Source organism: Salmo salar, chromosome ssa07 (assembly GCF_905237065.1).
Source record: "Salmo salar chromosome ssa07, Ssal_v3.1, whole genome shotgun sequence".
Lineage (NCBI taxonomy): Eukaryota > Metazoa > Chordata > Actinopteri > Salmoniformes > Salmonidae > Salmo > Salmo salar.
The window spans coordinates 19,480,649-19,498,037 of NC_059448.1; the positions used below are offsets into that span (position 1 = coordinate 19,480,649).

Genomic DNA, 17,389 nt, shown 5'->3' on the forward strand with positions numbered 1-17,389 from the left:
GAAATGCCTCCACAACCCCATGGCAAAATGTGTAGAATTGCAGGACATTTGCTGTAAAACTGCAACAACAACATAAAAACTCTGTAAAGCCAGCGTATTTGTTTACCTTTTGTCAAAAAAAAGATTTGTTCTGTTACAGATCCCTCTACGTATTAAATTATAGTTTTTAATCGCGATGCTGAGTTAATGTGAGTTAATGTGTAGCGGCAAACATATAGCTAATAGGCTATGTGTTTGTATATCGACTGAGGTAAATGAAGCTACAGCAACCAATGTGATAATGGCTGTGGTCATTTTTTATTGCTTTTGCTGTTCTCCAAATAGACTTTTAGATTTTCTATTGTATAGAAATGCAGTAAATGAGCTTCAAATGTCTTACAATTTCCCAGATCCCCTGGCTACGGCCCTGGTGATATGTATTCAATACTTATGGAGAGATTTGTTATTATGTTGTACATGTATTGTATGTGATTGCCCTCATTTATAATGGGAGTGCCCAGCATTGCCGTAATTTCGACCATGTATGAACTTTCATTCCAATCATGCACTTGCACAAATATATTGGCACCCTTGCACTTTTCTTAAATAATTCTCAAATTTCTTCTCAAATAAATTGAAATTGAAAACAAGGATGCCAATATATTTGGCCACAACTGTAAGTTGATACAAATCAAAGGTTTGATGATGAGTTGATTAGTGGAATCAGGTGTGTATGCTAGGGCAAAAACAAAAATGTGCACCCCTTTGGGTCCCCAGGACCAGGACTAAGAAACACTGACCTAGAGATGTGACCTTAAGTGAACCTTATAATGGCTAACATGCATGAGAACATTACATTCCAGGACATTAGTTTGTTTAATTATTCAATATACATTGAAATGAAATACCGTTACATTAATAAATCATGGTTCAGGACTATCAGCAAGCAGGAACTGCTAAATAAGATTGTATTGTTTTTGAGACAATATGTATTCCATCAAATTATTACATTATCAAATATTTTGCATTATGACAGTACACTTGCATTTCATTTAAAACAAGGAAAGGCAGTTCAACACAGATTCAGATATAGATTTAAGTTATCAAAAGAAAGTTCTGGAATGAATCTACAATATGCATTTCCCTATACAAACCTGTGATCTTACAACTCCTAAGGAATGTATGTTCATATGTATTTCATTAGAATGGGATTACATCTTGCTTATCCTCACACCCTATTTAAGAATCTTTACACTGGCTCGTATTATGGCCCTAACATTGTTAAATACATGTGACTGGTCTAAATCTTTTCCCTTCCAGTATGTCTGCTGGCAGCCAGATGAGTAAAAATGGCCCGACATGAAGGCTGATACGTAAGATGAATAAACGGACGTGATACTGCCAAGAGCAGTGTGCAAGTTTCTCTTTTCTTTCAAGATATCATAGAAATATTCCCGAGCACCGGCAACAAACCAACTCAGATGTGCAAAAATGTGCCTATTTTTAGGCCTACATGAAGAAAAGTATGTGATATAGTGTCACGTCCTGACCAGTGAAAGAGGTCATTTGCCATAGTAGAATGGTCAGGGCGTGGCAGGGGGGTTTGTTTTGAATGTATTTTGGGTTTTCTGTTTCTATGTGGGTTTGTTCTAGTTTTCTATTTCTATGTGTTGGTTTTCATGTTCGGCCTGGTATGGTTTCCAATCAGAGGCAGGTGTCTTTCGTTGTCTCTGATTGGAAGCCATACTTAGGCAGCCTGTTTTTCCTTTGGGGTTGTGGGTAGTTGTTTTCCGTTTTAGTCGTAAGTACCTGACGGGACTGTTGTTGGTCGTTTTTTTCTTGTTTTGCTGTTGAAGTGTTTTCATTAAAGAGTTAAGAATGAGCACTATCCACTGACTTTTTCATTATTACTACTTCCTTTACACTCTTAGCAGCCTTACGGCCTTACGGTCCACCTTCCAAAATGACGTGGCTCTCCATCCCTTTGTACCAGTTTAGCATTTTAAGGAATGTTGGCTTTCTGCCAAGTTCTTTCCAACAGTGCTATCTGTGCTTTGAAGTGGGAAAGAGACATATGGTAATTCAAAGGTAAAAACCTGCCATTGGACTTTTTTTCCCAGCACTCAACTGATGTTTTCGCCCAACTATCTCTCAAACCATAGCACCGAGAAAAATGGCCCTTCGCTAATTAGGAGGAGTTCACCCTCCTGAGGAGGACGAAACCATGCATGTCCTAGTTATTATGAAATAATGACTACAAATTAGTGCCAATAAACAACTACTGTCTGTATTCGGAGATGCCCTCGGAATAACCCACTGCAAAGCAAACAGTGTAATGTGGGAAACTTTAAATATATTCCTTGCAGGTTATATTTTGGCCTTTTTGTGATTCATCTATTGTGATGTTCTTGTTGGTTTGTTATCACACTGAACTCTGCTGGTGTCTTCTCAATGTGTTCCAAATCCATGGAACTCCACATACCTTGAAAGGGGAATGTGTTTGAGCTGATGATGATGCAGTCCCAACTAAAAGATCATTAACAATATGTAAATGCCAACTGGCTATGAAGCCATCAGCTGAGAGTTGGGATAGAAAGGTTCTGAATGCTCTCCATTCCTAGAGGCAAGAGTAACGTGTGGTCTGTAAGAGCTATTCAACTATACTTCCTCACTATACCGTGCTGCCATCATCACAAGGGCCTTGAAGGATTCTCAGCTCACATGAGGAGGGAATGATTGGAGCCAGGGAGGAAAGGGCAAGCGAGGGTGGAGGGGGTGAATGAGTTAGGGAGGAAGGGGTGCTGCGTGAGAAGTCAAATGACTTGGGTATGATGATCACATTCCAACATGAACTCAAGAACCTGCAAGCGTAAACAATTAGGGATTAGCTAAAGGAGAGCTCATGCATTGCATACCTTTAACGTTGTATTAAAAAGTTGTGTTTTACCTGTGCAAATAAATAACTCAACTGAACTGATGACACTAGGTGTAATGAAACAAATGAGTGACAGTAAGCAGTTCATCACGAAGGACAATGTAACTGTTATCTGTGAGAAAGTGACTTCTATTTTTCTACGACTATTGTAATGATCGTTAGGTCGAGGTGGGCTCTTTTGCAATCACATCCAGATGAGTGGATTGTATTAGTGATGAGGTCAACATAAATATATGTAGGCATAATAACATGTAAATATGGTCCCATTTTATTCCAAGGGCCACTTAACCATGTACTGTAGCAGACCACACTTCTTTGTTGTTGCAGTGTACTTCCTTTGATTTGTAATACTAATTTAGAGCAGTCACTCTATTTTGTGGTGTTCAATGTGGCCATGTAATTTAAGTGTAATCCCTTTTGACAACATGTGGTGAAATTAGGCCAGAAATTCATAAACATTAATTGATGGGGTTAAAACTGGAGGACAGTATTAATTCACTAGCTTCCACAGGTGACATGCCAAATGATGTTTCACAGTAGGACTAGTGAAACAGTGTGCGTGACTACCTAACCTCTATCCCTCTCAGTCCGGTAAGAAATGTGATGTGATCACGAGGAGATCAGAAATCCGGGCAGTCATGCGCTAATCCAGTATTTAAAGGCCAGGGGGTTATTTGGCTCGTGTTGGGGCAATTAGTACGAGAGGGTCGGGCGGCATGGAAAGACAAACGCGCAGTGAATTGAAACAGAAAAATAACTTTGAAGTGATGAGGTTACGAGTAAGGTACTGACTAACGTTAGTGTGATTGAAGAAAGAGAATTGAGTGATCCATCTTTCCATTTAACTAACTTTCTGGTGTGTGTCTTTTTGCCTATTCGTGGCTATGTGGAAGTATTGCTTGCTGGTGCTCTTGGGCGCAGTGTTTGTGCGCGCGCAGTTTCCGAGGGAATGTGTGACTCCAGAGGGACTTCGGAGTGGTCAGTGTTGTCCATCCCCGCTTGGGGTCGCGAATGACGACTGCGGGTCCGCTACTGGACGTGGACAGTGCATTTCGATAGCGGCAGACGCAAGTGCACACGGCCCCCAGTACCCCCACGATGGACGGGATGACCGTGAACGTTGGCCCATCCGCTACTTCAATCGAACCTGCCAGTGCAACGGGAATTTCACCGGTTATAATTGTGGCCGTTGCAGGCATGGATTGGCCGGGTTAAACTGTGACCAACCGGTTGCTGTTGGTACGTTTTTTTTTATCCCCCTGGAAAACAAATGTGGCAGTTTCCATTACAAAATGATTTGATGTTTTTACGCAATTGAAACTGCATAGGGTTATTAACCTCCAATATGTGTCTCATTTAGTGTTGTGGTAAATCTCACACTTAAACCAACTTAACTGAGATCAACAGTCCATATATATGTTGAATAAAATAAGTAAATGATAGTCTACTACAAGCAACCTCTATACAAGGCACCGCCACACTGTACTTTACGCACGGCCGCTCAGCTGGTTGAAAATCACATTTCTGCACGGGATTATGGAAAGCATACAACACTTTACAAATGTCAAGGACACGAACGTCCATGTATTACATATAGTTGCATTTAATGTACGATATAATGACATTTTTTGCCTTGTATTCAGGCAATGGTGTAGGTCTATGCGTAAAGGTTAACGGTACTATGGATAGACTACCTGCCCAGTGGGCACAGACGTCAATTCAAAGTCCATTCCACGTTGATTCAACGTAATTTCATTGAAATTACGTGGAAACAACTTTGATGCAACCAGTGTGTGCCCAGTGGATCATTTCTCAATTTCTTCCCACAAAAGAATGTACTCATTAATTAACGCATGACTGGTTTTAATCCTTCAGTCCGGAGAAACGTGATGCAGCTCAGTGCCGATCAGAAGCGAGCTTTCGTGACCGCGCTGGACCAGGCCAAGCGCGCGGTGCACCCGGACATTGTAATTGCTACGCGGCGGTACCAGGAGGTATTCGGGCCGGATGGAAACACCCCGCAGTTTGAGAACATCACCATCTACAATTACTTTGTGTGGACCCACTACTATTCGGTCAGCAAGACCTTCTTGGGGGCCGGCCAGCCGAGCTTTGGCGGAGTCGACTTCTCTCATGAAGGTCCCGGTTTTGTGACCTGGCACAGGTTTCACCTGCTCCAACTTGAGCGTGACATGCAGGTGAGATGGGTTACCGGCAATATGTCACTGTATACATGTAAAATATGAACTGAAATAATGCATCATAATGAAAATAACTTTTTTTGTAGTGTGCCAACCACTGGGGGTTGATTATTCAATTGTATATCACAGTCTAATAGGCCATCATCTAACGCTATTATGGATTTTCACCACCAGCAAATCCATTTGAATCTGTATTTATTGCCCATCAATAGTCATTTCACTTTCCCTATTGTTTGTTGGAATTAGTGCCGCATTAAGGGTGAGGATATCTTTCCAGAAGAAGCAATTTCCTGCCAAAATCAAGCACGATTAGCAGAAAATGTGCTTAGGCGTTACTAGTCTGAGCCTAGATTTCTCTTCTAATAGGGCACAACAGAGCATCTGTTGCCCAAGTCATTTATTGAATTGTGTATTAGTCATTGGTTCATTACTGACAAAGACTGTTTATTGTTTTTAAAGATCATTATCTTGGTCATTATCTTGGCATAACCATATATTAGGCTATAGCAATCAATGCAAATCATAGAATGAAATACATTGAATCAGTTGCAACTAAATATTGAGATTGTGGTATGTTGTTTGTTCAATTGAATGGAAATAATGCAGCCACTATATACTCCTCTATGCCTATTTGTAACTATTTTAATTGCAGTTTATTAAGGGGTTTCTAATTGCACAATATGATTATAATTGTGTGCCCTTTATGTCATTTTTTCTTACCCTACTTTCAATTTAGGATATGCTGCAAGACCCGTCCTTTGCCCTGCCCTACTGGAACTTTGCCATTGGTGGAAGCACCTGTGACATCTGCACAGATGACCTATTGGGAGCGAGGAGCAACCTCGATATGAATTCCATCAGCACCAACTCCATCTTCTCCAACTGGAGGGTGATCTGTGAAAGTGTGGGGGACTATGATACACTGGGGACCATCTGCAACAGTAAGCCTTCAGTAGTGCACTCATATCCTTCCACGTTTTGAAGAGAACCCCCTATCTGGTTGGGTAGAAGTTGTCTGTAGGCACAGATGTTAAAATCCGTAAAAGTCACTGAGATTATAGAAACATGCTCAGTAAGGTTGAAAAATGACCAGAACGTCAAGGGACGTGTAGTGTCCCTTTGAGCAACTTCACCATTCCATATTGTGATACCTGTTGATTACTATCATTATTGCTTAAGCCTTGTTCAAGTGTTGGTGCTGTTGGCGCAACACCTTGTCAGAACACCAGGGGAAGCAATGAGCTTGTCAACATTAGTCCTCAAGCACTAGCTCCATCTCAATTAATCTTTCCTCGATTCCTTGCATCCTCTCTCCTCGTCTCCTCAAAAAGCCATCAGGGAACAAGATTCAACAAAGTGGAGGGGCCTTCTCCAATGGGTGATTTCCAGAAGGAAGGAAGGAAGGAAGGAAGGAAGGAAGGAAGGAAGGAAGGAAGGAAGGAAGGAAGGAAGGAAGGAAGGAAGGAAGGAAGGAAGGAAGGAAGGAAGGAAGGAAGGAAGGAAGGAAGGAAGGAAGGAAGGAAAAGAATGAAGGATCTAAATAGTATTTAAACATGGCCCTGGTTTGTCTTTCAGCACTTCCCAACTTCCCAAGCCCATTTATTATTCCCTCTATTAACCACGGTTACTGAGTCCCCTCTTAACCCTCTCCTCTCTCTCCACCCAGATACTGAGACCACCCCAATCAGGAGGAACCCAGCTGGAAACGTGGCCCGCCCCATGGTGCAGCGTCTCCCTGAGCCCCAGGATGTGGCAGACTGCCTGCAGGTGAACACCTTTGACACCCCTCCCTACTACTCCACCTCTTCAGAGAGCTTCAGGAACACCATCGAGGGTGAGTGGCTATTGCTGGTCTACACCAATAGATATAGTAATTCACATTGAAACACACAGCTATCACTACACTTCCTGTGGTGTACATAGGCTCACACACTGAACGTTGAGGGTTGTTGTGCATGATGATATACACCCAGACACACGTGCACACACACACACACACACACACACACACACACACACACACACACACACACACACACACACACACACACAAAAGAGTGCATTCTGTTCTGTTCTGTTCTGTCCCGAGCAGGGTGTGAACCAACAACCTTCTGCACACGATAACAAATTAACTCAAAGCCAACTGTCTTAGAGCAAGAGTCTAATCACTCTGAAAGATTTAGGTCTTAGGGAAGGTGTGACGTCACCCATTTCACTGGTGTACTCCTGCCAACATGCTACTGGCGAGATTCACATCCACTATGCACAGTTTCCTGTATTTAATCCACAAGCTACCTGTGTTGTGTGCACAGGCTATAGTGCCCCCCAGGGAAACTACGACCCAGTGGTACGGAGCCTCCACAACCTAGCCCACCTGTTTCTGAACGGGACAGGGGGACAGACCCACCTCTCGCCCAACGACCCCATCTTCGTGCTTCTCCACACTTTCACAGATGCCATCTTTGACGAGTGGCTCAGGAGGCACGCCCCTGGTAACGGATCCCATCCTCCTATCAATCTCATGTTCAATACCTGATCTGTTGTCTTCATGTATTGGCTTTGTCTGTGCTTGCTTGTCTGAAGATACGATGTTCTTCCATCCTCGATGTACTTGTTGACTATGCGCTACAGGCCGTTTCTAAATTACATGGTAAAATGGTAATTACACAACAATTACACGATTACTATGCACCCTTTGTTTATCTCTGGCAGGATTTTTTTCTTTGTACATCAGTGGCACATGTTCATAAGCTGACTCTTAACTGATACATTTTGCAGATTTGGCAGTCTATCCTTCAGCGAATGCCCCCATTGGTCACAACAGGGGGTACAACATGGTTCCCTTCTGGCCTCCAGTGACCAACGCTGAGATGTTTCTTACAGCCCCAGAGAACCTTGGCTACTCCTATGAGGCCGAATGGCCAGGTGTGTATAATGTCATTATAAATACAGTCTGAATGTCCAGGTGTGTTTAATGTCAATATAAATACAGTCTGAATGGCCAGGTGTGTTTAATGTCAATATAAATACAGTCTGAATGGCCAGGTGTGTTTAATGTCAATATAAATACAGTCTGAATGGCCAGGTGTGTTTAATGTCAATATAAATACAGTCTGAATGGCCAGGTGTGTTTAATGTCAATATAAATACAGTCTGAATGGCCAGGTGTGTATAATGTCATTATAAATACAGTCTGAATGGCCAGGTGTGTTTAATGTCAATATAAATACAGTCTGAATGGCCAGGTGTGTTTAATGTCAATATAAATACAGTCTGAATGGCCAGGTGTGTATAATGTCAATATAAATACAGTCTGAATGGCCAGGTGTGTTTAATGTCAATATAAATACAGTCTGAATGGCCAGGTGTGTTTAATGTCAATATAAATACAGTCTGAATGGCCAGGTGTGTATAATGTCAATATAAATACAGTCTGAATGGCCAGGTGTGTATAATGTCAATATAAATACAGTCTGAATGGCCAGGTGTGTATAATGTCAATATAAATACAGTCTGAATGGCCAGGTGTGTATAATGTCATTATAAATACAGTCTGAATGGCCAGGTGTGTATAATGTCAATATAAATACAGTCTGAATGGCCAGGTGTGTTTAATGTCAATATAAATACAGGCTGAATGGCCAGGTGTGTATAATGTCAATATAAATACAGTCTGAATGGCCAGCTGTGTATAATGTCAATATAAATACAGTCTGAATGGCCAGGTGTGTATAATGTCAATATAAATACAGGCTGAATGGCCAGCTGTGTATAATGTCAATATAAATACAGTCTGAATGGCCAGGTGTGTATAATGTCATTATAAATACATTATGGATATTTGTCTTATCTATTATATACAGTCAGGACCGGAATTATTGGAAGCCTTGATGAGATGAGCAAAAAAGACTGTATAAAATAAATAATACAAATACTGAGCTATATTGTATGGGAAAAAGGGAAAATTATATATTTTATACTAATACAATTAGAAAGAGATTTTGTTTAGAAAGTAATAGATCCACCACCATATGTTATATATTGTCCCATTGTTTTGTAGCTCAGTTTTAATTATATTTTATACAGTTTGCTCATATTTGTCACTGGTGACAATAATCATGGACCTGACTTTATATGCAATGTTATGCTTACAGCTTGTTATGCTTACAGTTTCTTCATTGTAGCTATTTTGGCAAGAGTCCTTCCGTCTGTCTATCTGTCTGTCTGTCTGTCTGTCTGTCTGTCTGTCTGTCTGTCTGTCTGTCTGTCTGTCTGTCTGTCTGTCTGTCTGTCTGTCTGTCTGTCTGTCTGTCTGTCTGTCTGTCTGTCTGTCTGTCTGTCTGTCTCTGCGAGTTTCACATTCCATATGACGAATGTTATAAATATTGTCTTGTCCCTATAGCTGCTCCTTTAACTTTGACTGAGATCATCACCGTTGCCATCGTGGCGGCCCTGGTCGTCGTCGCTGTAATCTTCGCTGCAACCACATGTGCCGTGCGCTCCCACTCTTACAGCAAACTGGATGGCCGCCAGCCCCTGCTGGGAGAACAGTACCAACGCTACGACGACGACAAAGGCCAATCCGTGGTCTGAGCTGTATGTGAAACTACAGTGTTATGTTCGTTAGGGCACGCTTTTTGCAACAACATTTCCGCAACATAAAATGAGTCCATCCCTGTTTCTGTCAATTTTCTCCCGTTTCGTGCCTAATGATCATGACACAGGCTTAGCTGAGCGTCACATATGTTCATACTTTTGTATTGTTAGCAGCTATGTTTTCATCATTTCAAATTGAGTTTCAAGTGCCGTAGAATATGCATCACAAACTGTATTCCGGGAGTGGCCAAATGTTGTCGATGCAGGGTGTGGGTTGAATTAAGTGTAGTCTGGAACAAAAACCTGCACACTGCGGTCCTCCCATTGCCAAGTTTTACCACTGCTGACTGCTGTAGTACATAATATTGAATCTTATTGATTGCATCACTCATTCTACTTTAGGAGTGCCTTGACCTGTATAACTACAGATTCTGAGTATAACGATGGTTTTCAGTAAATTTGTATACATATTTCGGTCAAAATGGAACTTATTTGTAATTCCATTGACAATATTTGGTGGTTAAACAAAATAAAAGGTTAAGAATTTGACTTGCATTATTATAATTTCTGCAATACTTGTGGAGTGCAATGTCATGATTCATACACATTTACTCTACTTATGTGCCATGACAGCTAAGAGCAAATTACTATGTGGACAAAGTAGAAACAAATAGAATGTAATTTAATAGAATAGAATAGAAAAAACGAAAGGATCCTCATTCTCATGAAGTTGTGTAGCCTACTTTGCCATTCTTGTGTAGATAATGTCAATTCTCATGTATTGCCACAAGGGGGTAGAAGTGTGAAGTCCAATACGACTTGAAAAAAGAGTCAATCAAGGGCAAAATGAATGTGTTGCTTTGAAGAAATATATCATTATTAATCAGGTCAAACTTAGGTTCATTTGTTTGCTTTAAAGTCGTTCAAGATAGCTTTTTAAAATGTTTTGATTTTATTATGCTGGTTTAATAACAATGTATGCAAATAGGCCATTAGGATGGCTACACAACATTGGTTTGAATTCAAATAAATTCAGAAATACAGCTTACTGTAGCCTACTTTGCTGACATGAAATGGCAATTTAATCCGTTGTACGATTGAACTGATGATACTGGTGAAAATACTGTAGGCTACCATATGGGTGTATTTTGTGCACAATACACAAAAATATATGCTGCGACAATTGCCTTATCATTACGGCAAACAGGCGTAGTTTTATAGTTCCACTTGTCCAGGGTGTAAGGTTTCAGTCATAAACTGTGTGTTTGAGCAGCACGTCGTCATCCTACTGTGCCGCTCCGTGGTACGAATATTGTTTCAATGGTCACGGCTGACACCCCGGCGCAAGGGACTTCCAAATCTCTCAATTCACGTCTGTAGTGGCTGTGCTACAGTAATAACAGGGGCTGTTTCTATTTTGTTTTGAATTGCGCACTATATTTTGAGTTGGTGATAAGAATTGGATTGGGAAACTGTGTTGCTGTGCGCCTATGGATATAGCAGTCGCTTTCAACATCAGACCTCTAAGACCATCCAGGCTATGACCTTTTCTTTGGAAGTGAAATCAGACGGAGCCATCAAGCCACTGAACCCCATAATTTGCTCTATGTGTTATTTCTACTGCACGTAGCATATACCGCTTTTCGTTTATATTCTTACTGCAATTCTATCATGGAAGAGGACAACGTGTTATCCGATTTTAAGGATATTGAGAAAAAGTTGGGTCGCAATGTTCCTGAAAGTCTCATTCGTTCCCTAGCGGGAGGACATCATCATCACGACAAACATGAGGATAGAAAACCGGCGACACCGAAGAACCGCTCAAACTCTGCTGACTTAAAACGACTGGAGAGCAAGATATTATTTTTGAAACAGGAAATGGTAGGCTATGTGGTTGCCTTAAAAATTCATCTTCAAATATATGTCCGTCTGTCGCTGTTGGGTCTGTGAGTTGTTTCCTGCAGTAAGCCTATAATAAAGTTTATTGAATACCGAAGCAGTTACAATTGCAATTCGGACCCAGGCTTTTTCAAGTCAGTTCACTGCTCCTTCAAAACCATGCTGTATATTCATTGGTGCATTGCATTAAATGCAATTTACCATCGACACAAGATAACAAAATAGCTTTTAGCTGCAGTAGTCTAGTTGTTGCAGCTGTTTGCTTTAGGCTTTAATGGAACTTAGACGTTACGTTAGTTCACTGACCTGTGATATCATAACTCAGCATGTTATGCAGTAACTTCCAGACGACTGATGGCAATCCAACTGTATTGCCATTGTGTTCATAGGGTATATGTTCATAGGGTATACTTTTGACATCTCAGAAGTTTATAGACGACTTAAAATCCTGCCTGGTCGCAAGGCATTGGAAATATGTATATAATAGTGAGTGGCATGTCTTGTTTATGTCTCATTGACTTCCACTGTAACTCCATCATCTGAAATAGAAGTAGGATACACACTATAGGGTACAGTTTTTTTGCCATATTTCTGGCCGTCATTTAATACATAACAAGACAATTGGAGTCGGTGTCTCAATCCCAAAACGATCAACATTGGCCCACCTCTTAAATAACCAATTCTATTGAGTATTGAGCTATAAATCTATTGATTTAGTGATGTTTCTCACCCTCTCTCAGCTACAGATGTGATGCCACCCAGTTGGCGAAAGCCATTAACACTTGCTCTCTACACATAATAACAACAACAATGCATAGTTCTTAACTGACTTGCCTAGTTAAATAAGGGTTAAATGAAAAATCCTAAATAAATTGTCCGGTATCACGCAGGAAGACAATTCTCACCTCAGTTAACGCTCACTTACACAAATTCCAAACTCAACAAAAATACAGGAGGATAGCCTGGAATTCAAATTGATTATCACTTGGATTCCATGCTACCACTAGCTTTGTTTGACCCCCTGTATTGAGGAGACCCCCCCACCCCTTTTAAGGCTTAAGGTCAGTCAAGGCATTAGGACCCTTGAACAGATGGTCAAATTGACATTTGTACAGAAGGGTACTGTGTCATTGCCTGGTTAACCAACTGAGGAAAAATACCTCTCTCATGTTAGTTTCCATGTTGAAGTCATTAAAAGGGTGGTTCATAATACGATTATGATGACAGGCCCAGTAAACTATAATAACAGAGAAGATACCCCACCCGGGAGTGCATTTTGCTGGACACAAAGGCATATCGTGATGGAGGAAAGCTAGTCTTTGTGTTCTTACTGGACAGTCAAAAATGATATTGATGACAACGACTGAAATACATCCACCATGCTCTCTTGGGAGTAAAGTAGAAAAATACCAGTATTATTCCATTCAGTTTAATTAAATGTAAAACAAGAATAGTCCGCTGTGCTCCCTAGTCCCTACTATAGTGAATGGCACATTTGGGCCATCTAAGGCTTTTGCTCTGCTGTCACTTCTTCAATCCAATTAGGCTGCTTTTCTCTTGGCCATTTGGCTAACTGACTGGTTCACTTTACAATATACATAGAGGGATTAACAGTTTGTCAAATCTGTATAGGATTGACCTGCATTGCCTGTAACTCCAGTTTTAGACAAAAGTCCAGAATAATGTAACAAGTTTTAAACAGAGTTATGAAAATATCTTAAACATAAATCATAAGTAAGTATTGTTAGATACTAAATCAATGAAGTTCAATTTCAATGACTAACAAACAAGCAGCAGTAAATTACATTAGCTATACCCATCTTGTGATTCACCACCCCTTTCAAGCCAATTTTAATTGACACTGCTAATGCTTCTGTAAAATTCCACTATGCTCCGGCTGGGTGTCTGTGCACACATAAAGGACAGGTTATATCCGTAAGCAAACACTGGCAGCATTATGAGCTAGTCACGATTCACTCCCCCCCAAAAATGGCACTGTTTTATAGCCAGCCAGCTGTCCGGGCCATTGTATCAGCCTTGTCAACCACCATCTGGCATAATGCTTTTTGACTGGCTCGAGACTGCTGCTACTGACTGTCCATTGGTGTAAACGGCTGTCTATTTGTCACTAGTTGCCAGGGAAAATCTTATGGTGAAGTGATAAATCAATGGCGGTACTGTATGGGTGTCAGGGCGAGAATATTCTGCTATGCCCTCACATACCATGCTGTTACATGCCAAGGATGGAATGATTTCCCGTGGCATGCTTTTTTGTTATACCTTTGTCCTTGTCCACATGCCAAAGAGTAGAGTGGTGTCTTTACAATCCGCAATTTGCTTTTCAGCATTACTTTGCCAACTCAAAATACATGCTGGTGATGTTCTTCTCACAAGAATGGAATAGGAAAGCAGTGAATTTAGAAAACAAATAAGATTGTAGGCCTAATTGTTGGAAGTGTGATATTGTGTGTAAAAAAAAAAGTCTTTCAAGTTGTCAATGTTTCTCGTAAAAATCTATAATAAAGTCCTAAAATGAATCTCCTTCTAACACAAAACGCAGGCCCACCTCCGTGCAATCGATGTCAAGCTGATGCAGCAGCTGATGTCAATCAACGAGGGCATCGAATCCCTCAAATGGGTGATGGAGGACAAGGGGGGCATAGCCAGTCGTGAAAGCAGCCTGACTGGCAGCCTGTACAGCTTAACGGACAGCGAGGACGACACCTCTCCACGCGGCAGCTTCACCAGTCTGCATGACGGAAACAGTGACGGATTGGACGGGATATCCGTGGGCAGCTATCTGGATACGTTGGATGAGTTAGCCGAGGACCTTCCAGACCACCCATCTCCGACGGAGCTTCATCTTTTCTCAGATATACCCATTATAGAGGACAAGACTTTCAGCAAGCCACCCATGCAAGTCAGAGTGGATTCCGATGAGTACTATTGCTTTGGATAGTGCTATTACCAACACAGGCAAAGACCACAGGGTTATTTTACCTAGCGTTATGAGTTGGCATGTTAATAGTTCATTACAAATGTTTCATAAGTTGTCTTGTTCATTGAGCTCACTGTGGGAAATATAGCACATGGATGTTTCTCTTGATGATCTGTTATTTTCCTGCTGCTAAGTATTCTACAGTGACATTTAAGTTTACCTTTATTTAATAGGCAAGTCAGTTAAGAACAAATTCTTATTTACAATGACGGCCTACCAGGGAACAGTGAGTTAACTGCCTTGTTCAGGATCTTGTGGATTTGATCCAACAACCTTTCGGTTACTGGCCCAACGCTCTAACCACTAGGCTACCTGCCACCCCTTGTAAACCCATTTAAGTGGGTTTACAAGGGGCAAATACTCAGTTGTGCTATTTTGTATTATGAAACCAAATTCTTTTTTGTCTTTGATGCATTTACACCTCACTAAACCTTAGCCACTTGTCGCCAGTTCGGAAGAGCTTTAAACATCATTGAGAATTCAACAAAGGTGCAATTTATCTGCCCCAACAATATGAACTACAACCACAATCAACAGGTCTGAAGCAAAAAGAAAAGAAAAGAAAAGTAATGCTAAGTAGTGCACTCTCATCCTCATCATCTTTGGTGTTGCGTTCGAGTGCTCTCACCAAGACCCTCCCCTTGAATCCTCCAGGAGCGTTGAGGCGACTCTTTGACAGGGAATCTTACTTACAAATCTAACCTTTAAGAAGTATTTTGTTGTTTGTTTTGTTGTTTTAACAACACGACTGAATTGGCAAAAATGTGATGTGTTTTTTTCACAAAATGTTCATTCAGTGCACTCTGACTGTACTCCGAAGACTCTGATACCTCAGTCTCTTTTTTCTTTTTCACTTAGATACCATGTCTTTGGTTAGCCGTTCATCCATCTGAACTAAGTTCATGTAGTAGATAAGGAATTTGTGGTAATTTGGAGCATTAGTGGTTCCATGCGGAGACATCGGCTGGACTGGTTTAGTGCGGCAGAAATACTGTTTTCCCTCATCTAGAGGTTGTATCATTCAAGTGCAATTTGTGAACATGCCAAATCACTGTATTTTAGCTCATCTACTAAATATGGAAGCTATTAAAATTCTAATAAAACATCAATTTTTACAGTTATATGCTTATATATTAAACATTGGACAGATACATTGTTCTTGCTTGCTTTTTTATTAAGAGGTCATTATTTTACTATTTTTGTTTTGTTTTACCACAAGAGATGAATTGCAAACCATTTACAAAACGGAAATCTTGACGTTCACAACACTCGGTTAATTTAATTACTAGATAGTATTTGTTGATCACGGTTTATAACTTAATGTTGAACTGGTCAACTAGTTAATGACTGGTAACTAACAAAATTCAAGTACAAAACTAATGGCATTTATTTCTGTACAAAGATGATTTAGCTTTAAGTTCCTGTGAACTTTCTGTGTCGATTCACATTACCTGTGACTATTGGTTCATGTTGCTTACTTTTTAACGTTGTAATTTATTGTTTTTATTGGTGTTGTTGAAAGGTTTGTTGGGGAAAATAAATAATATATTGTGATGGTCTTCTTTCTCAGTTTCTGTATACAGTTGGTTTATTCTACAACTCCTTCACACACACACACACACACTGGTTCACACAATGACCATTTTGTGGTAACATGCGATTAGTGGAGAGAATTCTTGGATTATTTATTAAAACCACAGAAGCGATTATATGCAGATTTGTATGATGAGGCAGTCTTGCTCCATTTGTGTCAGACTAGTTAAGTTCCAACATGTAAAAATTTGACCAATGTACCATGGACGATTGTGCCCAGTTAGAGCTAGATTCTATCAGATCCCAGCTAACTGACACCCGCATAATGGTTGTTTTGGCTGTGTCGGAGGTGGAACTGCGTTAGATCTGTCAAATCTACAAGCGGCTTGTTCACAAATTCGAACACTGTGAGATGTACAGTAATCTACACCTCGATTAGGCAGATAGAAATCCTCATTATTTTGTTTAATGATTTTCTATTTGAACTTCATTATTTCTATATAGCCTACACTTTCTCATTCTGAACTTCTAACGCAAGTGGGATGGGTGTGGCTTCGTGACAGTGAGCAGCTGCTCACTGATTTGGCAGCTCCAATGCAGTTGCACATACGACACCGCCAAAACATCAGCTATGTGGGTGTCGGCTATCGCCGGTTAACGCTAGATCTGATTAAATCTAGGCCTTTGTCTTTTAATCTCCACACTTTACATTACTTGAAAAAACACAAAGCAAAGAGGTCGATTCATATCCTAAATTCTGGAAATGGTAGTTAATTTTCTTTTTAAAACCCGTTGAACTATTAATGGAAGGAAAACCATTTGGGATTACACTTTAGTAACGACTTAACTTCTCATGAACGAAGCAAACCTTGGGAGTATTCATCACACAATATTATAGACGGATCAAGTCATTAAAAACGAATGTACGTCAGAGAGAAGACAGAAACAGAAAAGGAATGCTACCCACAGTATATTTTTATGGACATTTTAATTCATCACGCTGGCTTGTTGGATGCTAAGGGGGATAATTGAATTTCAAGACCGGAGTGTACATATAGAATGTCATTATTGGAAAGCGGAGGCCCTTGTGGTACGATGAGCAGCCCCACTACATTCCAGTTCCCACACAGTGATGACATCACCATCTGCTCTATTTAACACTGCAGCTAACGCATATCACCTCTTACTTCTTTTTTCGAATGAGACTACAATGATCTACTGTATTTAACTGCATACTATATCACTTGT

General features: G+C 40.5%; 2 protein-coding genes across 2 annotated transcripts; both read left to right on the plus strand.

The window, feature by feature from the left end:
• Nucleotides 1-3,597: 3,597 nt before the first annotated feature.
• Nucleotides 3,598-10,260, plus strand: tyrp-1b (tyrosinase-related protein 1b). Its single transcript, XM_014206938.1, has 7 exons — nucleotides 3,598-4,153; nucleotides 4,790-5,112; nucleotides 5,852-6,056; nucleotides 6,782-6,949; nucleotides 7,428-7,607; nucleotides 7,894-8,040; nucleotides 9,518-10,260. Exons 1-7 carry the CDS (start codon nucleotides 3,799-3,801, stop codon nucleotides 9,706-9,708), a joined length of 1,569 nt encoding a protein of 522 aa, XP_014062413.1. The 5' UTR covers nucleotides 3,598-3,798; the 3' UTR covers nucleotides 9,709-10,260.
• An 842-nt stretch (nucleotides 10,261-11,102) lies between these two features.
• ci150 (CI150 protein) lies at nucleotides 11,103-16,167 on the plus strand. The gene is given in 2 exon segments (NM_001173746.1): nucleotides 11,103-11,592; nucleotides 14,171-16,167. Coding segments are annotated over 2 exon segments (609 nt in total). The 5' UTR covers nucleotides 11,103-11,382; the 3' UTR covers nucleotides 14,570-16,167.
• Nucleotides 16,168-17,389: the final 1,222 nt, after the last annotated feature.